The sequence below is a fragment of the Anopheles stephensi genome, chromosome 3 (assembly GCF_013141755.1).
Source record: "Anopheles stephensi strain Indian chromosome 3, UCI_ANSTEP_V1.0, whole genome shotgun sequence".
Lineage (NCBI taxonomy): Eukaryota > Metazoa > Arthropoda > Insecta > Diptera > Culicidae > Anopheles > Anopheles stephensi.
This window is the reverse complement of record NC_050203.1, coordinates 83917647-83942230: the sequence shown is the minus strand read 5'-3', so window position 1 is coordinate 83942230 and position 24584 is coordinate 83917647. Positions and strand designations below refer to the sequence as shown.

The following is a 24584-nucleotide window of genomic DNA, read 5'->3' as shown; positions in this document are numbered from 1 at the left end:
TACCACTCCTGTAACGACAAATGTTTTTCCGTGTCTGACCGACATCTCTCGATACAGCACCAAACCTTACCTTAGGATCCTTCTTTCCATTTGTCGCACAAGACTGCTTCTGGAGCAGAGCCTAAGGGCATTTTTAGGCAGAAAGTATTTCTCTTTTTAACCTCCCAAACAATTCGACAGCTGACAGTGGCTTACATTATTCTGAAGCACGTTCGTGTGCGTGCTTTCTCCTGCGATGAAAAGCCCTTCCCCGTCAAAGCATCGCTGTGTGCATTTTTTAATTAAACACTCCTCTGTCAACATTTCTTTCAGCATTTCCCGAAGCATAAGAAAAGCAGTAATAAAGAAAAGGAAATAAGCAAACAGACGAGCAATTATTTTTCTTCCCATTTTACTTCAACCGTCTTCATTACTTCAAACTAACCTAACACACATTTGAATGGTTGGTTGTGTATGTATAAAGTAATGTCTATGTGTGGTTGTGTGTGTGTGTGTTTTCTGTCGTTCCATTTGTAAAACTTCCCCGTCCCGTTAGCTTTTCCACCCCGCCCAAAAGCCCGCAATTCAAAAGGGGTTGGAAAAGACAATCATATTCACAAGGAGAGCTTTGGAACGCTGCTAGGCTCTAGGGTTTTAATGGGCATTGGATATTTACTGCTTTTAACACCATTTGCTTTACTTTTATTTTTGGTTTTAGGGGATTCTAGTGATATCTTTTCGCTCTTGTCGTCTGTAATGTCTTAACTTCCAAAACGTGGGGATTTTTTTATATCCAAGACGATATGAGAAGGGGATATGGTTCTATCACATAGCATTATTATTAGCATTAGTACAGTTATTAGTATTATTATTAGTTCGCGCAATAGCAATACCGGATAGTGGGAAGGTTGTGTGTTCGCCAATTCATTAACCGTAGCACATCGGGGGGACACATACGAGCGCCTACGCCCGATTTGGCTGCCACAAACTGCGGGTCTCTCAGATCCCAGATGACGCGTGACGTGAAGAATGGGGACCTCGATCATAATCCGATTATGCACCCATGCTCCGCTTGTTCGCTTGTCGCTTGTCACCCAAATACACACATTTAGCAGATGTCAAACAAGAAGTTGAACCGGCTCCTACGATGCCTTTCGGTAAGCTTCTTTCAGAGAAAACCAACCCGTCACCATGGTGACAGAGCAGCAAATCGGCAACGAAAGCCGTGTTCTGTATGTTTGTGTGTGTGAAACAAAATAAAATCAGGCTCCACCAACGACATGCTACCACGTGGAATTGTGTCTTTTACGCGATAAAAATAGTCTTTATGCGAATGGGAACGAAAAACACAGCAAAAGAAGTGTCGGAAATCGGAAAGCGATATAACGTTGACGCGGAATGTCGCAAACATTGTGTAGTGAATGGAGTCCGCCGTGCTCGGTTGCAGTCGCTTGTCACTTTCCGTTTCCGGCAGCCATCTTGGCTGCGGTTTGTTTGTTTGGTTGGTTGGTTGTGGTGGAACGTTAAATTATACATGCTTGGACGGTCGCAATAAGCATGTTGGGCGATACGCGCCGTGCCATTTTGCCAGTCTTTGCTGCCAGGATATGTTTGACGACAAAACGGTAAGATTCGGGTTTTATTGGAATGTGTGTGTGTGTGTGTGTGTGTGTGTGTGGGTGTGTGTGTGCCTCTCTTTCTTTTTTTGTCCTCCGGTCACATGAATAAACTGCTGTCAGTGAATGCCGGTGATACTGACGACGATGATGGTGGTGAAATATGGTGCGCTCCTCGGTACGGCAGCTCCATTCGACGCTCTCGATCGGTGAATGGAGTCCCGCTGTACGCGACCGGGCCCTTAAACGGCACCGTACTTGCGTATCAGCATCGCCCACACCTCCGGATAGCGGGTCTGCAGGAAGTTCGTCAGCTTCTGGGCGTTCTGTGCCTGCTGGGGCGAGCAGTTCCGACAGTTGCGCTGTATCACCTCCGGGAGGGCAGCTAAAAGAAGCAGGTTGGAAGGTGGAGATTTAGTAGCAGCAGGAAGTGAAGATGGGAAAAAAGCACATCAGAATCGTTAACGGAAGCGGCGAAGAATCGGGACGCTGTCGAGGGCTACGGTAAGTCAAATGAAATATAATAAATTTTGAATTACGTTTGCATAACGGATGCATTTCGCGAGGGTGAATTATTCGCGAATGGAGCGTGATGCTTTGATGTGCTTGTGATGTAGAATATTGACACAAAACGGCACCGTACGGTCGTTGCATGATTCTTGCTTGCTTTCAAAGTTCAATTACCCAACAAAATTTAATATGCTGATACGTTCATCCCACCCTTTGGTTGATATATTGATCAACAGAAAATCTTCTATAACTCCTTCCAGAATCGCTCCAAAGCATGCGACATGCGTTGTTGGTAAAGTACGCTGCTCCGGCATCAGCTTCAACTCACGAGTGCCAAATAAATAAGCGCATGGAGCAACATGGCCACCGACAGGTTAGGGTGGTTGCAAAGTTTGAAGCAGCCCGGTTGCTTCCGAGCCACAAGAAGTAGGTTGTGAGTGCTCCCACGATGTTTGACGCACACTTTAATGAGCAGTGTACGAGTGGGGCGAAGGTTTTGGATAAACATTTACCCAACCCGTCCTGATGCCGTCAACGGGGCTGGAATGCATAAAACCTACAGCCCACCATAGCTGCAACTCTTCCCACCCTTTTTTTTTTAGTTTGGGTTTTCGGTACTTGGGATGAAGGTTCCGAAACATGCTGTAACTGTCTAGGACCTTCATGTTGATGGGTTTTGCTAGACGCGTTCATTACTGTTGCGTACCGGGCACTATGGGATGGTCAAGAACAAATTGCGGTCCCTACATAAAATCCATACAAAAGCCCCCTTAGTCCACCAAAACATATTTTAGAGCAGGAACTTTGCTGCCATAGGAGTCCTTAGTCGTTCTAAGAACGCGTTGCTAAAAACGCTGTTGGCTTGCTGTCCAAGGGACCTAAGATATTCAAAGGCCAAGATATCAACTATCCCCAGTGTTCTTTTTCAGTGGAGGACTGAACTCCTCTCATACCATGGGCCCAATCAAGTCTAGCTATGGCATTGCCTCCAAGATGAAGAAAGTGTGTGGCTTCGGATAAAAGGACCTTAGATATAAGTCTTTTGTTTATAAGGGATGTCGAGTAATGGACTTCGTATTTTACCTAAAAAACTAAGAATTTACAGTGAGATGTTCTGGATACAACTGAGCGAATGTAGCTAGTTTTGAGATTTCTAGTTTTATCCTATTTTTGACCACCTCAGTCCAATAGTGCTTCTGTCGACTAGGAAACAGTTCCAGCGGCTTCTGTTCGAGACTCGTCAGCCAGACTTTGTTTAACCATCTAGGTGCTTACTTTACTCGGTCCTCTGTTTCTGAATATTCGACCACCGAAACGTGCCACACCTGCTTACCGAGCTAGAATGGATTACCGTGGTTGAGGGGGATTGGGGGAGAAAGGCGGAAAAGCACGCTATGCTGGAGCGTTCGTTTCCGTAAGTTTATATAATAGAGTTGAGTAGTAGATAAACACAGTAGTAGTGGCACACACTCTGGCAAAACGAAAGACTGAAGTGGAAGTATATTCAGGCTCCTGTGCACTGGTGCAGCTTCATCACCGTTCAGCGCTAGACACACGAACTTTGGCGGCTGCTTTCCCCGGGTCTGTGGTGGAAAACTTTCGCAGTGATCTGGGTGATCGTTAATTTTTGGAGCGAGCAAGTCAATCTTTCACCCCGAATGGATGGCCCCCGATTGGAAGAGTTGACTGAGTTGACGTGGGATGGGGGTGTAAAATGAGAATTTAATGGCATGCCGGCGCTCGATGCATCAGCCAGTTTTTCTTAGCATCGTTTTTTCTTTCTTGAGGAGAGTTTCCATAAATTTGAAAAAGGTCTTTAAATTACCCAAACCTCCTTTCGTTAGACTCTTTAGGAAACAATTTCCCTAGACAGGCCCAATAATTTATACTAGCCCGCATTGCGATAAAGCACAGTTACAGTGAGGAGTAAATTATAGTCTTCGCTCGAGCATGCAAATGAGCACGATTCAGCCCAGTGCTGAGGGTAGCTCTCAACACCACCGCCAAACCAACCGAACCAAACGAACACGAAATGGATTGTGGTGTTGTGTTGTTGGTGTTAAAGTTTATAATCAAACTCCGCGCGGATACGGATCTTGTGGGGGGTTTTGTGGAGGAAACACGTTAATTAGCGGTCAGATTACTGGATGAAATGTCTGTATAATTGATTTTACCATTCCCGTGAATCGTGGCAAGAGTGTTGGGTGAACAATACATACAGCTCACACAAAACCGCGAAGAGCTAATCAAGCGCAAGTGCTCTTCGGTCGAAAGGTGGTTGGATGATGTTCCGGGGAAAAGGATTCGAATAAGCTTCACATCATAACCACCGGTGTGATGGGTAGCTAGGTTTGGATTGGATTGTAAATTGAACGATAAGATGCATTTCATAGCGGTGTAGTGGAATTGACACCTACATGAGGAGTGCTTTCAAATGACTTAGTAATTTTATAGCATTACAGACAAGCCATTCCACTACAAAAGGTATTTTATAGCAAACAAAGAATCAAAGGCGGAGTATTAAAAGGGCTATGATTTATTTACTTCAGAGTATTTCAACAATATTTTATAAAGATATTGCTCAGCAGTTCTAAAAGGTTAAATAGTTTTATAGCATTTGAAGGTAATTTTATAGCAAAGGAACCAAAATGGTTTACTAAATGATTCAGGACGATTGATAGAAAAAACATTTCACATCCTATTTGCAGATCCAATTGTAACAAATCGCGACAAAGAACCAACCATCCTTTTGATGACCTAAATCTAAAGCTTGAAACATACACCAAAAAAAGCTCCCATTACTCACATATATTTCCCGAAGGATCAAGGAGCATCACCCAAGCCAAATCCACACGGAATGGAAATAAAGTTCCAATTGGCTTACCCACCACCCAGTGCGCTAAAAGGGCTTCCGCGGACAGCAAGGATCCACACGGCACAGTGAAGCAAACGAAATGGAAGAAAACGGAGGCAAAAACCCTTTCCACCACGAGGGAGAGATCCTCACGGGACCGTTTCGTTTTTTTTCCTCTTTCGCTCTCTACACCATGTTTGCCTTCGTCTCCTGAGCTCTGGAATAAATAATGATATGCTCTTCGTGTGATTGGCATGATGGGAAGCATTATTGGAATGCGTCGGATTGAAGCCCCGTGGTCCGCGTACTCATCCGGGCCGTGTCGTCAACTATTAGCCTCATCGGTATTATAGACGACAGACGACGATGGCGAAGGATGAGCAATAGTTTCCATGGCAAAAACCTGGGGTCGGATGGATCTGCGATGCTTTCCCCGGGAAGCTTTTCCGCTATAGTAGGCGACATTCGGTTGCCAACCACCATTGCCATACTCCGTAACGAACCACTGAACAAATGACATAGTTATTTGTTGTACCAGGATCGATGGAATCGGGAATAGCCGAGGCATTGTCGGCCATTCTCTCATCCCGTTTTCTGTTTGTATTGGGGATTTATTTAGCCATGTTCGATAGCGTGCCTGTGTGGTAAGATGCCCAAGAGCCGAGCATTATTTGACAGCTATCAGTGACAGTTGTTTGACAAATAGATGATTCCGTTTTGCTGGAGAGCGACCGGTCTGCGTGACTGTGGACCATTATGATGATCTGGCCAAACGTTTGGGGGGGTGTGAGGAAGTGCATAATTTAGTAAGGAACCTGAACCCCATAACCTCATTCCGGTCAGTCGGTATCGAAGGGTGGTGAATGCCATAAGCAAATTGCGTTAATAGTCCACACACCGACACTCGCTCCCTCTATAGTGAAGTGCAGATGGAGTGCAAATGGAGGAGCTAAACGCTACATGCCATTCAGCCATTTCGAATAGACCAGTTGCGAGTTGCGTGTGGTGACGTTCGGGACTACACGGGATTGTTGACGGCACAGCACGAGCAAGCGGACCGAGCCTCCTTCTGATAGGGTTTACAAAGGAACTCAAATTGAATCTTGCTGCACCTTGCTGTGGGCACTTGCTGTCGGTGTCTACGTTCCTAGTGAAAGCATTTAAGCTAAGTTGTCGTTCCGGAGAAGAGAAGATGTTTGCTCTTTGGAGGCAAAAACTCATCTTTGCATCCCTGTGTTTTCACACAGTCTGGACGATGATAACGACGATGTTGATGATGATGTGGAAAATACATGTACGTGTGCTAAGTGCTTGTCAGAGGTGATGACGGCGTTTGTCTGCACTTCCCAGACGGTCTCACAACAGGCATGACAGACAGTTACAGTCACACACACACTCCATTAAATGCAAGTACAAGATGGGACACTGGCAGCTGGGGAAATTTGATCAATTATCACACCAGCATCTAATGCACTTACAGACCAAAACGCTCTTAGAACGCCAGTTGTTTAATAAACGACTTGTAATAATTGTTGTCCTCAAGTGGGAAAAACGAAACTCTTTTTCCCCACGGATTATTGGCCGAGGGCTCCATTGAGTGGATTGAAGTTGGATCATCGATAGTCGATCCCACTCGATTGTAACAACAACAGCCCGTCCCTAATTGGTTCTTAATCGCTCGGGAAAGTGTTGCTACCTTAATTGCCCCGAAGCCCCGTTGGGAGGTGGAAAAACAGCCCAGGAGGGGCAGTACTTCCGGGAAGGGTGCTCTCCATTGGGATAAAATAATTCACGCCTGCTCGCTAAAGTCAAGCACCTCTTCCATGCACACCCGTTCATGGGCCCTTTCCGATATCCGATGCCGAGGATTTAGCTAGGAATGATTACACAGGGCAAAAGGACTGAATCTATATATTATGGTGAGCGACTGACTATCTCTTGGTTCTATCTCAGTTTGATTGGAGATTGAATTATTTTTCAATTAAAAACTTTCCCTCCCACAAAATGATACACGTTGGTCCGGAACCCGGCGCAAGCTGGGAGGATCGTTTCGCTTGTTTCTGTTTCCGAGCACAAAACGGGCGGACTAAAGAGAGCGCCGAGAAAACTTGACGGTCAATCGAACTGGCGAGTGCTGTGTGGACCGAACCGAGACATGGTCCTCAGTCACCACGTTTCGGCCCGCCTAATCCTTCACTTCGGCTCTTCGGACACCAGCAGCAGCTGTTCTTCAGGCGGATGAAGCGAATTAAAAGTAAACCCGTATCGCCGCTGTTCATGGTGGCCATTTTCCCGGAAACAGGCTGTCCCGACATCCCAGCTCCCAGAACCCACGATCTATCCTTAGGATCCTTGTTTTTCCCAGAGTTGTGTAATTGTTTGCACTGATCGTGGAGATTTTGGCTTGCGGCGTCGGCCAGCTTGGCTTGGGTGGGAAAAGTGTGATGAAGGCAACATAAAAAAAAATCAAACGGCAACATAGCAGTTTTTTCTCCTTCGCGCTCTTTATCCCTCGGAAACATTCTGAGACTCGCCGAAAAAAAAAACGGGGGCGATGAATGAAGTTAATTTTTTTTCCTTTACGGTGGTGCGGCTGAAATTGAATTGGCTTCTCTCCGTGGTGCCATAAAACCCGGACCGGTCAAACGTCGAAACCAATCAAGCTCAATAGAATGGTGGGACGTGGAAAAGTCAAACTAAAAGTGAGCAAATACAGTCGTGATGAAATGGTTGTCTAGCGTTTGATACCCGGTTATGACGTGAATGGAAAGGGTCGTTTTTATGGGGTTTTGTTTTAGAAGAGATAGATGGGAAAATTGTATTATCTGTTACATTGTTCATTTGGCAAGGAAAGAACCAGAGAAAAACTCCCTCACAGTACCTTCCTTATCGCACAGAATCCACTGCATCAGCTTGCCGCACTAAATCTTCCAGGTCAAGCCGATGATAAACGCGAGAGCCTTTGGAGAGTTGGCAAATGTCACCCAGGTCAGGTGAAAAGATTTCACCCCACCCAAACATCTGAATGAAGAAAGTCATAAATTTGAGCCTTCCTTCCTGCACTTCGTAGTAAGGCACAGGATCTCCTCCACTTCTGGTGAGCAAAATGGAGATGAAAAACGAATTTAGCATTCCCGTGAAGCTCCTTGATAAGGAGCGGCTTGATAAAAAAGGGATATATTTCATACCCTGAAAAAGGTGCAACGCGAAGCACTTTTGTTATGGGAAGGAGACTGCAAATCAAAGGTGGGATTCTTAATGGTGGTTCTAAGGGTCACACATAATGCGATGCGGTGTCACGGTCAATTGCGATAAATTTTATTGACTTTCCTCTCTCTTGATAGTAGTTTCTTTGGTGCCGGGATTCTGAGACGGAGTAAGCAAATAGAAAATTGATTCCGACGCGTGTGCTCGGTGTGGCAGGTTTTCCTGGAGAAAGTTTGTTCCTTTACATCGCCCGGTGTAGCGCTCGTTCGGTAAATCACATCGATTCAATGTAATTACAAACTTGGTCTGGAACACTGTTCCTGCAACGTTTCAAATTTTGAAGTTTTCCATTCCATCCATCGACAGTGTGGTAGTGACATCCATCTTGCAAGATTTTCACCGCACTCGATGATGAGTTTCTGTAAGAGACTATGCCTGCATCGCAAGCATCGGGATCAGAAATCAGGCTTTCACCACCAGCAAACGAAGGCCAAATCCAATTATACACTCAATGGCAGGCGAGTGCAGCAGTCAAGCTGAGTCTCTTCCTGCATTTGAACGCGCTAATTGCTAAAGATCCCTTTTACCTTCCATTTTCCCAGCAGCGGAAACGCCAATAAATGGTTGGAAAAAGCTTTAACCCTCAGTCGTCGGTGGCCATCATTTTTAAATAGGCGCCTAATTACACGCCTGCAAGAGCGAACGCTTTATTGCTGCAGCTGCTCGTAGCCAAGGATGATAACACAGGCACAGAGATCGAGGACTCAAAACACCGACATCTCTCTCTCTCTCTCTCTCTCTCACTCTATAGCTCCATTTCCCGGTTGGCTTCAAATGGTAGTGTGTAATTTATCTCAATTAAAGCAGCTCAGCTCTGGGGGATAGGCTCTGGGCTGGTGGTTGGCTGCTTTTTGCAAGAATAAACGGGATCCGAGGGTTTCTTTCTTCCCTTTTTCCACGTACCACGAAGACACGAAGCCATAAAAAACGTCCCCCGTTTACTTGGTGTACAACATTCGGCTGGGGAGCAGCGCCAAGAAAATGGTTGCAGTTGTTGTAGATTTTAATTATTCAAATTAAATGCCTCTTTCCGGGGGGGCTTTCCCCCGCCATAGCGCTTCGGGTATTTGGTAAAGGATTTTTGATGCATGTAATTTGTTTTGTGTCGCTTTCCGGGAGACTATTAAACTATTAAGCTTGTTTATTGCACGAGGTGCATGATAAAATGTATTGCATGGATTTAGCTTGAATATTCCAGGACAAAATTCATGTTGACAATGTAGATGAATTGCAAGTCCTTGTAATCTCGAAAAAATTGATTAAAAGGTCATTGGTCAGTCAATTTCCGCTTAGATTAATAATTATCCTTTAAAAATCATTTATTGTCATTTTCAAGCTTTGCTATAAATTTTAAAGTACTTAGAATAACTCGTGAGAATTTCATAAATGAATAACAGTTACAAGAAATGAACAGTAAAAGACTCCCATCCTTATCGTCCTGAGGTTTATATCGGCAATCAGCTTTTTCTTACTGGTTATATTACATGGCTGACTCATTTGGTATGCTGATTGTATTTTTGAGCCCATATTGGACAAAAAAGTTCTTTCGATGCTAAATCTTCAGTTCATTTACTTTTCAAGTAGTCTCTAGTAGATTTTCTAGTCACTGCCTTATTTTACTATAAAAGTTATAGCTATTAGTTCTTTCGCTAATATATTTGTTTTTACTACTCTATATTTTTTCTATATCGATTTATTAAATCCATTTCGTGCTTCGCAAGACCCATTCACTTCCTTCCCCTTTCTTGCTAATTTAAAGTTAAAAAATACTTCATTTCTGGAGCTCGATGATCTTAAATTGTCATTGTCCTACTTTGCTATAAAGTTTATAGCATTTAGCCTATTCCCAATAGATTATTCTAAATCATACAGCTCATTCAACTTCAATCCCAATACATTCTGTATACCGATTTTAAAAATACTCAAATTCCATTTAAGACCTTTTTTCTCCGAATAAAACATCTTAAGACTGCCTACCGAAGCTTTCCGATAAACACACTCCGCATGGATGATCTTATCGCATGCCTCCCGATCCTTATCGGAACCATAAGTCATGCGGCTTTGTTTTGTTTTTTTGCCCGTCAAAAATCTCCCAATAGTCCCAAAATCGCAAGGTTCAGTGAAGAAAAAGTTAATCCAATTTCGCTTAGGGTCCATTCCACGTCGATGCTTCTTTCGTATTAGTTCTTCTCCTGCCGTTTGTCGGGGTATATGGGTCTCCCGTACCATTTTTTGTTTGTTGTTTGCTGTACATAAATCCTAGACAGTGCTTTCCGTGCACTACCTTTTGGAAAGGGATTTTGTTCGATATATTTCAATCATCCCAATCGATCAAGGGAAAAAAAATCCCTGTAGTTCATTTGGGTGGAGGACCTGCCGAATGCGAAGGATTTCCAATTATGGAACCATTTTTTACCACATCCATAAAGGTCGATTATTGGGTGGGCCATTTTTTGCTCCCATCACAATTGCCAGGTGAGGTGGTGTAAAAAGGAAAACCCAGTAAGAAATCAAATTTTACCATTCGTCGATCTTTTTCTCTTCGTTCGTTTGGGCCGCGGTCACAATGACTGTGAAACGACGTTTACCTTTTTGTCGGTACGCGCCCACCGAAATCAGCACCTTTTCCTCTGAGCGTGTCTGTGTGTGTGTATTTGCGGAAAACGGCACGTAAGAAAAGGCGACGTGTAACACAATTTTTAAACCATGATTAACTTTTTCCCGCTTTCGCCGTGTAAAAGTTCAGCGGCACTCTTCGCTAGTGCGGTACAAGAACGCAAATAAAGCAAACGTGCTCTCCGGAACGCCGGAAAAGCTCGTGCACGGAAAAACGGAAGCCAAAATTAAGCATTCATCGTTGATCGATAAGCAGAAAACCGGAGTGGCGTCGTGTGTAATCTAAACTCCACCAACCATCCTTTTTTTTGGGGTGGGGAGTTTGTTCACCCAAGAACGTCCCACTTCCATTGATCCGTGAAATTAAGAATCAAATTTTCGGGCAATGAATAAATTTCCCGAACATGGCTGCCGGTTGTTGATCAACTCGGATGGTAGCGTGTTGAAAGCAACTAAACGATGGCTCATGGCTTGGGGTTTTTGTGCTTACAGAGCGGGAATTCGTGTAACGTTTTTCCTTTTTCCACGGGAGTTTTACCCGAACGAGTCACTTCATCTTTCTTCGTAACTAATTTTTCTTCTAACCGGGAAAAGGTGAATGTAACATGTTATTTTGACGGAGAGAAATTGCACGGCGAGGTTTCACTTATTCGGTAAGCAATTTATGTTTTCTTTGACTTAGATTAATCCTCTCCCATTCTTCCCACGTTTTCCTCTTCATGCCTTTCGCCCGATGTGCGTGATATGTTAATCACTGCTGAGCTGGAAAGTTTTCCTCCCTGCCCGGTAAAGATATTTTGCCCAATGTGGGGGAAAAAGTTTTGGCCGACCGCTCGAAACATGACAAACATTCTGATTTTCTCATCTTCTGTTTCGATGAAACTGTTTTCCTTCGTAGGTGAAGAAGGGAAGAGCAGGAGGAGAAACGGGTGGAATGGGCCCGAACGGGATTAGAATTGAAAATTTGTAAAGAATTTTAATCCTGGTAGATGGTAGACGAATTTTTCGTGAGCTTTCAGGGAACTCCTTTCAAGATGAGCGCAAGCGACCATCCTCACAAGACTCATAATTTGACTGAGACTGAAAGTCATAGTTTTTGCCAAACGATGCACGACATGAAGGAAAACCTAGGAGGAGGGAAAATGCAGCGTGCTGCCTCTTTTCTGAAGACCTTCTTCCCGACTGTCAGTCTGCGCAGTGCGGTGAATTTATCACGTTGAAAGTCACATCCGAGCTGGTGCATTACACGCCGTGCCAGCTCCAGCTCCAACGCCAGGAGGGTTGAAAACTGAAAGCAAGAGTTAGTCAGAGAGCGAGCGGACTGCCAGCTGCTTTGTTTGTTTGCCAAATTTATTATCCACAAACACGAAACTTTTACCTTCCGGAGGGCTCTGTTGGCGCTTCGGTTGCGATGGATTGGATAGCAGTTAGATGGATGTGTTTGTGTGTCTGGGCGTGCTTTTTCTACCCAGTTTCTACCTAGTTTCGCCCAAGGCTTAGTTGTTGTTATGTTGTTTGGTCGGGGAAGGAAGGCAAATGTTTGGGGATATCATGTTTTGTTGCTACACTCGCATTAATGGATGAAGCGAGCCAGCATATTAAGACACAGTGCTGCATTATCACATCGGCGCGGATTTAACTCCTTTTGCAGAAGTTTGAGCGAGATAGTAAACTTTAAAGAAGGATTTAATCCCACGAGCTAATCGCTTGCAAATTATGTAGGTTTTATATCACCACCAGACAAAAGGAGTCACTACCTCCTTATCTTCTTCAAAGCACCCGTGCGTTTAGTTCGAAACAAAGAAGGGGTGGAAAATTGCATTCGAAATGAGCTTCCTCTGCGCCAAATGGCTCCTTCCTGTTCTCGTTTTTGAAGCTTGCACCTGCAACAGAGCTATTATTTTAAAACGAACAATTCCACCTAACTAACTGCTCATTTAGAAGGGGAACAGTAAAAAAAACGACCACCTTTGACGCAGTACTGGTTCTCTGATTCTGTAGCATCAGGAGCAGCAGCAGGGTGGTTGGGGCCATTTTTCCTTCCTCACGCAGGTAAATTGGCATTCCAATAGTAGTTGTAGCGAGCCGGTGGGAGCAAGTGTTGGGAAATTCCTCACACAAATGGAATGTGCAAATGAGAGGAGTTCTTGGTGAGCTATGGGTTGGAGAAATTAGAAATAATTGCAGTTCAAAGTTTACATAATTACGAATGAATTTAAACGTTTGTTCTTCGCTTGTTCTATTGACTTGGTTGAATGCTAGGATTTTCTTTAATTGCTAGGGATTTCTCAATATTAAATGCAAGATCATCGACTCATATATTAAGTATTAAGCTGTCGTTGGTTTCATTTTGAATCCGATGTCTGAACTAAGAAATATCAGGGCAAAAAATGTTCCAAAGTCCTGTGCCTGTTGGAGTATCAGCTTCAGGAACTGTTCTGTTCTTGTCTCATTTCATGTTCTTGACCATTTCAAATCGTGTTGCAAGCTCAAAACATTTGCTAGCTTTATCGACGAAGATCTTAATGTCTATCACGTCCCATGGTATTTGGTGCTTTTATGCTGAATGTAACGACCTTTAACGTGGGGTCGAATCTCATTCGGAATCACCGTCTTCCTTGTCCGCAGGACTGACGGATCCAGTCAAATCAGGAGAGTAATTAATGAATGGTAGACTAGGATCTTCTCTACAGGTTGTTAGATGCATAGAAGCAAAAAGATCCATCGATCTCCTTCTTCCATAGACTTTGTTGTATGTACACTGCTAGCTCAGGAGACGGAATTTCTATCTTACCAGAATTTAACACGATTCGAAAAGCTTTATGATACTTTTTTAAATCATTGAACAAATCAATAGCCGTAAGGCAAAAACCCATCAATCAGAAACAAAGGAAGCAACTATTCCATGCCTTAGGTGATGAAAAGGTGATAAAATTTCATTACACGTCACGATGCATATCCATCTTAACGATCAGAATGTTTCCTTTTTGGGCAATTTATTTACTCACGTCTTATCGTTTGATTCACGCTCGGCGAACGGCCGAATCTCCCTAGAATCCGGCAGAACCCACACAAGCTTTCAGCTGGTAGCGTACTGCTGGCGTAACGAACTCCTAATGCGAGGATTATTTATTTCACCGCTTTTTTCCCCTCACTCACTTTCCCGGTTTTCCCGTTGATTCAGGGAAGGAAATATTTTCCCTACCCAGTCGCACGGCACCATATGACCTCATCAAGCAAAGACCTTTACCATACGTCAGCGATAAGATTTAACGATGTTGAATAATTTATGATGGATCGAATGGCTGCGCGCGCGCCTCTGAGGAAGGCTCATGACTGGACACGCCAGGAAACTTTGCAACTTTGCATGATGGGCTGTTCCGTTCGTTGTCCTCTGCAACAAAAACTTTGCTCGTCAGTGGGTAAAGAGATCCGCATGGAAAGAAGCGAAACCGAGAGAGGGAGAGACATACCGAGCGAACAGTCCAAATGTCCTTCTGCTGGGTCACATTCCACGGAACGAATGGGGAGTTGTGATGTGGCACAGCAAAAAATGAATGGCATTCGTGGCGTACGCTTTCCCCATGATTTCTATGGTTCCGGAATTCGGACCTCGCTGGGCTTTTTTTCGTTTCGTTCACTTTTTCCCCACAGCAAGAGATAAGCCATGGCTGATGTGGCAGTCTTGCACCACAAAGCTCCTGTACGCTGGAAGGAAGTAGTTTGCCAACGGAAGGATACGCCGCCGATGTCCTAAAATTCCACACCCGTTCGCTCTGTTCCATTCCGACGCTGGATGGAAAATTCGTGGAAACATCGGTTTTCCATGAACACAAAAAAAAACGGCTGGAGGTTTTCGAGCACGATTTTTATGAGCCTGTTCGGCTGGAAAGGATTTCGGACCGGGAACAAAGTAACCAACAAAAAAAGGAAAAAAAGAGAAAGAAGGATGTAGGTCGAATGCTATAACCTACGTCGGTCGTCAAACTTCTTGGGCGTAGGGTTCGATGCTGAAAGGGCAAAAGTAGCAGCAAAAAAAACGGAATATCCGGAAAAATGAAACGTGTACAACACATTCTAAATGTTGAGAAACCCCTTTTTCGCCCTATTTTTTGAGCCAGCAGCTTTTTCCAAGCACAGCACTAGACAGACTGTCACGTTTTACGGTACGCATCATCACGAGCTTTAGCAAATGAGAGCTGAAAAAGCTTTGGACCGAATCTTTTCCGACGGATGTGATGAGCTTGCCAGAGAGCGTGATAATAAGCGTCGAAAGTCGTCGGCACCAACGGGATTAGTGTTGGATTTAGGACCGGCTCTCGACGAACGCACCGGGGGTCTGGCATCGTTAGCAGCCATTTGCGCCCGCTTTTTAAGCTGCTTTAAGAGCGATGGTAGAGAGCTAGGATGTAGGTAATCTTTTTTGGAATATTAACGAAAATTATAAGCAACAGTGAACAGTGAGGCGGGTCTATTATGGCGCTTTGTTTTGTTGGCTTAATCGAGAAGTAAACTTATGAATAATTCATACAAACGATAAGAAACTCTTGGTAGCACTATGGGTGCATTTGAACGGTTGTAGGGATAATATTATTCTAAGAAAACAATCTTTAAATTCATTTCTTTTACCATGAGACATTCGTACAAATGTATTTAAAGCCAATCCTTCTATGAAATAGACGAAGTAAACTGACGAGTGCTGATGGGAAATCTCTCTCAGGATATTGTATTAAAGAAGAGATGAGCCGAGACACCTTTTCAATAGGTTCTCCCCAAGAAAGACTAAGGAAGACAACATAGACTAACTTGAAGAGCTTAGAGGTGTCCGTTGATGTCATCTTCGGTCGCGCTCTTAACGGATCTTGAAGCATGAACAGCAGAACGATAAAAATCTGTACTTGAAGGTTTGTCACACTTTCTGATTTACAAACTGATAACTAGGTGCTCATAAGAAACTTTTCAAAGAATGGCAGATCTTCTTCTTGGCTTAACTATCTGTTAGGTCACACTAGCCATCTAATGGGTAGCTAGTCTTCTTAATATTACATATTATAGTTTGATAGCAAGTGCTCACCAAAGGGAAACGGTTCGGAGAGAGATTCTGCTCCTGCCGTATCAAGGTCGTTTCTGATGCCACCTCTACCACTGGGCCACCTTACGATAGATACTAGCTGTAATTGTTCGCGAAGAGTCCGGATATCAAATCTAATTTAGATCCCTGCGCAAGAATGACTTCATGGACCTAGGAAATTATTTGTATAAGGAGTCAGAAATAACTGACAAAGACCTTAAAAGTAGAAGAGCTATTATCTGGACCCTAAAACTGGTAGGCTTAAGGTTGCCTTGCAGGGGTATCTAGGTAGACAAACTACCCTACGTCAAAATCCATGTGGCAAATATTTTTATAGAAAGACGTCACCTCTTTCTGACAAATTTATTGAACTACTGATTCCAAATCTTCCCTGCCATCAGATTTTCCAAGGGCTTTATAGCATTGAAATCACGTTACTTAAACTTAATAAAAATCAAATTTAAATATATGGATATTCTTGATTCAGCTTCTTCTCTGTCAATTTCCGTATTTGAACAGAAACTTGGTCCTGCAGTTGGGCAGAAAAATAGTAATAGACTTCAAAGTTAAAGCAGATGTTTAGGATTTTCATCCCCATTAGTTCCCATTGTGTGGTGATAGCAAAACCATCAAAAGTAGCACATTATGAACAACATGGATGTATCTCTCTAAACTACGCTCAAACTTCCTCGAGTCCTACTACCACACTCATTTACTTCCACTCCACAAATGTGAAAATAAAAACACAAGATTTATCGAGAATGAGCAGCTGTTCTTCACGGGTGCCATGCGAAGATGAAGGGTCCCCCGACAAGACAGGAAAACGGAAGCCATGTTTCTTCTGGTACGATTTCAATTACAATCCATCCAAAACAAAGACACGATCGAAGTTTGTTTCTGTCGTTTGATTCCTTCGCAAAGGGCTTTCCGCTTACTGCTTCTGTCCTCCGTAACAGGTTCTTTGTAAAGTAAAACATCTGTTCGTGCGGTGATGTGGATTGTTTTTCTTTGCAATGTGCCAGTTTTCCTTTTGCCCCGTGTCTCTAAAAGACCATAAAATGAAGCAACTTGTTCTTCGCTCCCAGGACCACGGATGCTTCGTAACTGCATAAGAAAATATACCGACCCTGGGTTGGTCGGTCGGTTGGCTTTCTTATTGCTTCTATTGTGTGGTATTGGTTTTGGGGTGGTCGGGTCCGGGTCCAATGCTTCCACGTTCCCACGAAAGATGCAAGTTTTGCTCTCTCTCGCTCCCACTCTCTATCAGCGCACTGATTGCACTTTGTCGGGTGGCCCGGTCTTAGCTTCCTGCCATGGGCATGGGACATTCGGTTCGGAAGATTAACCCTTCAACAGTGTGCCTTTTTCGTGGTAATTTATGTGTGTTTTTCTTTTTGTTCTTCCGGAACTTTAATGAGGTTCTGTGGTGGATAAGTTTGCTCCCTACTGACCACCGGGGACCGATGTTTGGTAATGTTATTTTAATATCATCTACCAAACGGACAGGAGAAAGATTTTTGCAACAAAATAAATTAGTTTTGAAATCAGTTTTCTTCCGCATGGCTCTTCGCGTTTTTGCTAGAGGTTAAGATTGTGGCTCGTGAGCTTTAAAACAAAAAACTTTCCTCTTTTTGATGAGAAATAATACCATTTTCCGGTCCAGGAAAGCACCGTGTCTCACCGGAACGGGATAGAACTTTCTCGCGGCACATGACGAGTATCATTAGAATGATGTATGCCGGCACGGGCCGATCGATTCTTCGGCGGTGCAATAGTTTGGGGAAAAGTTTAATTAATTTTTGGGTTTACATTTCGTGCACTGCAATGGGTACGGTGTGGGAGAGCATACCGGATCTGAGAACAATGAATATTGAACGGGTTCCCACCACTCTCACCAGCGTCAGGCTTCCCGGACAAAAGAGCTTTCTGCCCAATAACCAAACTAAACCACTGGCAAGTGGCTCTCGAGCGTGAGCGTTTAAGTAGGATTATTGCCACAGCCACCGAGCTGAATAGCGTAATTATTTTCGCAAAAGACATTGTCATGCACGGACGAGATATTTGCTCTGAATAAGAGGATTAAAGTTTTGTTTCTTGCGTTCCCGGTCTAATGGCGCTCATGAGTTAGATAGTTGGATTCTTTCCGTGGCATGCTTAGCAGTCGATAAAAGGTCATCGTTCCCTGCTTTCCCGTTGGTAGTTTGCTATTAATGCTACTTAGCACAAACCCAGCAGGACACCCAATGTACAATGTATGGTTGTAAGTGGCAGCTGCAATGATAATAAAATGGTTCCGTCTTTCCGCCATTTTATGAGCAGGAAATAAATCTTTTAGTATCGCTTTTTCCAACCGACATTAAACACAATTCTAGGCGAGCGATTTACGACCCTATCGCTTTTACTGTTGGCCTCGTAAAAAGTCATCAATACCGGTGGTTTATTGATGCTGTGCTGGACGAGGGAATGTGCATGATTGGCTTTTGATTTGCTTTTCCACCGAGCATTAGGGGAGACGGAGAGTCCAGCAAAGGGGGTATAAAGTGAAATTGAGGCCACAAATCAACTGTAGAATTAGATAGTAATTTTATTAATCTCACTTTAAAGGTGTTACTAAAATAGCTTCAAGTAGCGAAAATGAAAGCGAAAAATCCTGTCTGCAATGAAAATCATTCCCCGAGTAGGTGGATCTCTTTTGGTAGCATGGTCGGAATACTCCCACAGGCCAATCGACGGTAGGTGTAAAGTCTGCCTAATCCTTTGGAAAAGCGTAGGCAATTCGAAAGTGAACCAAAACAGACTTTAATGCTCAGGCCCTTGGATGAGTGAGTTTGCTTTAAATTAAAGCTTAAAGTGGCTTTAATAAAAATTACACAAATTTTCTTTTTTGATATCTTAACCAACATCTTTTTGAGGTTTTTTTCTATTTTATTGTTTAATAACGCAGATTATCTCAAATTTTCCCCAACGACCTCGAACTCCTTTCTCAACAATTGAAGCATCCTTATTAACCTTCCAACTCGTCGTGAAGCAACTACACTTAATTACCATTTGTGATGTGGGTAGTACAACATTGCCGTTGACACTTCCCAGAAGGTATAAAGCGAGTTGGGCCTGATGCTTCTTCACGACACAGGCTTGATCGGATTTCGGTGCGAATTTTGTTGGATTATTTGATTACGATTTGGAACATTGGGGGAGGCAACCCGAGTGGGAAAAGGATGGTGGTGCTTTTATTTCCATTCGACTGTGAATGACTGTGTCGGTGTAAAGCGATATCGTACCGTTTTACGATGTTACTCACAGATAGAGAACAATGTACGCTGTCAAAAGTAGCTGTGTTGACAGCAGAACTGGTAAGCAGCGAGGGAAAATGGAAAACGCTACCAAAAGGATTAAGGTTTTCTGTAGGGCTTTTCATTTAGCCTGACTGGTTGGGTAGAATATTTGTAATGCGACTTAAACATTGGTCAAGTGACCGAATTTGATTGAGCGAGCAGAAAGTGAGGTTATGATTTTAAATAAAAGGGATTTTTTCAAGTGAAATAAAAGACTATTGGTTACAGGACTATTTATAAAGCCATAAAAACTGGTTTAAAATTTTGATCCAGATCATTTAAATGCAGCAAGTAAAAGTAAGGTAAAACAAAGTCCAAATATAAGAAACACTGTAAGAAAAAAAGTAGAAGGAGAGAAAAAATAAGCAAAACATCCATGCATATAAAAATTAAACAGAAAGGAAACGATAAGCAACGAGAAGATAACAAAAAAATGAAAGAGAAATTTGAATAGAAGAATAAAACATACAAAAAACGCCTACTGTTCATGATAACAAAAAGGTATCCAACAGTTCGCCTAGCAACCAAAAAACGCGTCTGGAAAACCCTTTTTTCTATTCCCATTTCCATTCCACACGTACATAACAGTATCAATTCACTTTTCTACAAAAATCAAATCCACCTTTCCATCTGAACACCTCCGCCGGAATAGGAGCTCTTCAGTACAAATTCTGTTTATTCAAATTTTTCCTAGAAAATTCCCCATACTACCTTACCAACCTTGTGTCAGCAAAAACACACACACACACACACACACAGTGCTGTCGCTGTTTAAAAGGAAATAAGAGACTCCTTTCGGTTTGGTTTGGTGAGCTGAGCCTTTTTCCTTCGGCGTCGCTTTTTTTTTGTTACTTTGTTTTGAACTCAGTTTTGCCGTCCGTTGGTCGGTAAAAAGAAGGGTGGGTACAGCTTTAACTGACTTCTGAGCTGATTGCCGTAACCATTCAAAGCGCCGCACCGAACCTTTCAACCGGCCAAGGTATTAAATTTCCCGTAAATACTTTCGCTCCTTGCTTTTGGGCCGTGGCTAAAAGCGAACCTTCGGATCGAGCAGATCGAGTCAGTCAGACTCAACGCAACAAAATAGGTGAAAATTCTTGTCCTTTGGCCAGTACACTCTCGGGTACTTTCTTGCTGCCAGGCAACCCGGTCCAAGCCTTCTCGTGGGCCGTGGGCAACAGATAGTGGAGAAAAAAAGTTGCCCTTTCTCAAGCATTTCCTTAGCTTCTGCCGGTTTCATTTCCGGTATTTGCAGCAATGGAAGGAATTTTCATCCTGGTGAGTCTGGGTTCCAGGGAGGTTTTATTCCTCTCGTTGGAATGGCACCTATTTTGCACGTTCTTTGCGTTATGCTTTGCGATGTTGCTGTTCTATCCTCTATCAGTGTGACTTCCTTTCGTAAGGGTGAGTGTGTACTTTCAACACTTTGTACTGGTGAGCACAGTCCTGGAAATGTAGTGCTTGAGAATAATTAAACGTAATTGGTCTTTGCCGCTCAAAAGGAGCATTTTCCTAGTGAAGTCGATAATAGAGCCATTTGACAAGTGTCAAACCGCCTCTGTGTGTGTGTCGAAGATCAAGCCGGAAAGATAAATCGTTAACGTATCCCAAATGATGTCCCAAATGTCATTGCTTCGAGTGAGTAAATCTCTGCCCCTGACACATCGCCAGTTAACAGCTGTTTCTGTTATGATAGTAGCACACACACACCATATTCAACAGGCTTCTTCTTGGAAGATTTATCATCGGACGACAAGTTTCTTTCCCAAAGTCTCACTTGCTGTGTATTTCGTTTGAGACGGACATATCTTTCGTTGGGATCGGACTGGTTCGGTCGTTCGTCACTGTTTTTTTTGCTGCTTCTTTTAATCCTGCCCCAAGCAAACGATTTAATGGATGGTGAAAAATGATCCTTCAAGAGCAAGGGCAGAGAGAAAGAGAAACTTAAAAGTAGAAAAACGTTTCTTTTGACCGTTGGCAACGAAATGGTGAACGCTGACCCTTTATCGTCTTATCGTTTCGGAAGTAACCAAAAAAGAGGGGGGAAAACTCATACTACTGTTGACAGGTCAGCTGAAACAAAACACACCCACAAAAAAGGAAACGGTATCGAAAAATAATAATGCCCTGTTTTTTTGGGGGGGCCAAATAGCCGCCGGATGCAGGATGAAAATTGTTATCACCAACAAATGGAACAGTCACGATTTCATCTCGGTTTTGCGAATGGGCTTTTGTTTTTCTCTTGCTTTCATTTATTCAACGTATCATAAAATCTGAACGGCGAGACAAAATGAAAAGGTTCTCACAGCCAAAAAAAAGAAACAAAAGACGGGAAAACAACGCCAACAACAACAGTCCTCTGAACTGAAAAGTGTTTTCACGGATGACACGCTTGCTTTTAAATCCTTTTTCCCGTGTTCTCGTGTTCTCGTGCCACTATTGCATATTATGTACCTTCCACCGATCGTCTATTTTAGCGAGGGAAAGCGTGAGGACATTGAAATTGAAAACAGTTTCCACCCTAAAAAAGGACACAAAAACAAGCTTTGCTGTTAAGAAACAAAGAAGCGTATCGTGGAAATGCGCTCCCAAAAAAAGGTTTCTTTTGGGGTTCTTGTTTTTGCGCCATCCACCCATTATGAAGCACAATGATTTCGTTGTCACGTTCTACAGAGAAAGTGTTTTAATTTGGATGATAAGCAAAAAAAAGTGTCAAATAATAAGCTTATTTTTTGGGACAATAAATGTAAAACATTCGTACTATTAAAAACGAACCTAAAAAAGGGCTACAAAAACCGAATAGGGCAGGAAAATTATTAGTTTCAAATGCTGCTTTACAAAAAGGTCTCTTGAGGGTGTCATCCCCTAAACGGTTCATTTTCCTTTAAAAAACATCGAATTCAACTTCGGAGCAGCAAAGAGAAAGAGAAAAAAAATCAACATTGAACATGTGCTCGTTTAAATTCATAATGGAGACGCCTGGTACTTTACCCTGAAAAAAGGACATCGAACAAAAAGCGATCCTCGTCGCTGTGTCAAAGGTGAATAGCATAAATTGATAAAAAATTTCCCTTCGCTTTCCTTCCTCTTCTGTGATACGGTTCCGTTCCCGGGAGCACACAGAAACAGAAAAACAATTCAAACATAATCCAACATAATCTCTTCCTATTTCACTTCATTATGAGAGCCGTTAATGAATTTCCTGAACAATGGTGCGCTCTTTGTTTTGGTGCTTGTTTGTTCCGGCCCCGCTGTCTGTCCAGTCTATTGTCCACCCCAAAAAACACCCGAACCAGTGCTTTGTTCCCGAGCGAGAGAAGTGGTTTTTGTGCTTGCCCGCTTTCGCTCTTATAAATAAGGAGGGATTTTAGATGACAGCCATGGCAAATTGTGTCATCCGGGTTGCTTCTAGGTGCGGATTGCGAAAAGCGACAAAAGGGAAAAACAATCAATGGTGTAGTATTTGCTTCTGTTCCACCGGACACGAAGACATTTGGGCTGTCTTGCCTAAATCCTCCACGTTTCGGGGTGGGTGTTAAAAGGAACTGGGCGGCTGGTTTTTTTGTCGCTTCGTGCACTCGTTTGGCGTAAAGTTGTTGACAGATTGAGAATTTTGCTGAAAGCGAAAACTTTTTTTTTCTTATGGATTAGGTTGGAGTAGGTCTACTGACAAGGAAACTTGAATGATTATTTAGCAAATACGCGTATTAATTGATACACGTGTACTGGGTTGTTCGATCCCTTTTTCAGCAAGATCATTAAAATATACAACGAATTATTCTAGCTGACAGTTAGGAACAACTTCAAATTATCCATAAAACCTCTTTTACATATTATTCGTTTTATAAATTTTCCGCTACTTATTCAATCTCCAAAATCATGTCTCAAGAAGACGCCTCCCAACAACACCCAGTAAAACGCCAGTGTCAGCAACAATGTACATCACAGCACAAATCAAAGCAGGTCCATTCGAATTACCAATTAGCCTCTTTAGCCTGACGAGCTTACACCGCTACCGTTACCGCCGGTGGTACACAAACCTTTCAGCTGTCGGCCGAGCTGGTCACACGGGCTCTTCTCCAGGACGCACATGATCTGCCGGCTGACAATCACCTGATTGTTAAGCAGCCGGTTAATGTTCTGACTGTCGTTGGCGGCGGCCGGCTGTGGTCCGACGATCAGTAACGCCATCAGCGCAATAACCGCCACTGATAGCATAAATAGATTTGGTAATGCTTTTGAACTCATTTCTGGTGCTGATGCTCCTCTCGGCTGCTGATGGACACTTTCTTCTTGGTGATCTTCTTGCAAGCACTCGTCCAAGTGCTACACTTCACTGGTGGCAATTCAAGCACTCAACCACAACATACACACACAGAACTGGAGATGCTAAACCACACTCTGGCCTGGTCACAAACCAACTAAAACCACTACCAACCAACCAACGCTCAAGTGGCCCGACGGGCTCGGTGCGTTAATGTAACGAAATTAACGATTATTATGTTGCAATCCGAAACCAACGTCACGGCGGGCTTCTTGCATGAAGACGTTAACAGCTGACAAATCACCACGAGACAATCAGCAGGAAACCAGTACAACGAGATGGGGGACTACCGCTGTGTCTCTCTTACTCTGGGCCGGCTTCCGGTTGCCGGTTAATCAATCTCGTGGCTTTGGGATGCTTTGATATGACCGATATGGTACGCGTTAAAGCCGCAGCGTTGATATGCACGATATGATATTGATGGTTTCGTTCGCTTCCGGATACGCATCAAACGAGCCGCACTATGAGGCGACACGCACGCAGCTTCTCGTGTTATTTCGAACGGGATGGTTAGAAACAGACGTACTGTACGATTCGCTCTAGACCCACGACACGATCCGGTTCGATAGGAATCCCGCCAACGACTGACATGGCGTTGCAACCCAGTGTGATGGTTTTATGCTACCAGTTCTTGGAGGTTCTCTTGGAAGAGAGTGCACTCTACCGTGGCACATAAACAGTGAGAGAGTGGCGAACTTTTTGCGAGCTCATTACATTGTTGTGCTCTCACGGATGAAAACACGTTGGACGGAAGCACGTTGTTTGGCCTTTTTGAAAATTGGAAGGAGGCGCTTGGTAGTTTGTAACGATTTAGTAGGAAATTTATGTGAAGATATTTACGTTTTTGCGGACGATTTCAAAATGAAAAATTGAAGAATAAAGATGAAATAAACTCTGTTGGAAAAAAATGTTTGCTGATTTTGCTACTTTTCAAATTCCCTCTTCACGAACTATTAATAAGAAGAAAATAAAATTATTTTTACCATGAGGTTCCCCTTTTTTTACTTTGCTC

General features: G+C 43.2%; 1 protein-coding gene across 1 annotated transcript; it reads right to left on the bottom strand.

Annotated features, from left to right (window-relative positions):
* Positions 1-374: 374 nt before the first annotated feature.
* LOC118513793 (putative odorant-binding protein A10) lies at positions 375-24163 on the bottom strand. Its single transcript, XM_036059979.1, has 2 exons — positions 23289-24163; positions 375-1980 (listed from the first exon to the last, which is right to left on the bottom strand). The coding sequence occupies exons 1-2, from the start codon at positions 23494-23496 to the stop codon at positions 1838-1840; spliced, it is 351 nt and encodes a 116-aa protein (XP_035915872.1). The 5' UTR covers positions 23497-24163; the 3' UTR covers positions 375-1837.
* Between the last annotated feature and the right edge of the window lie 421 nt (positions 24164-24584).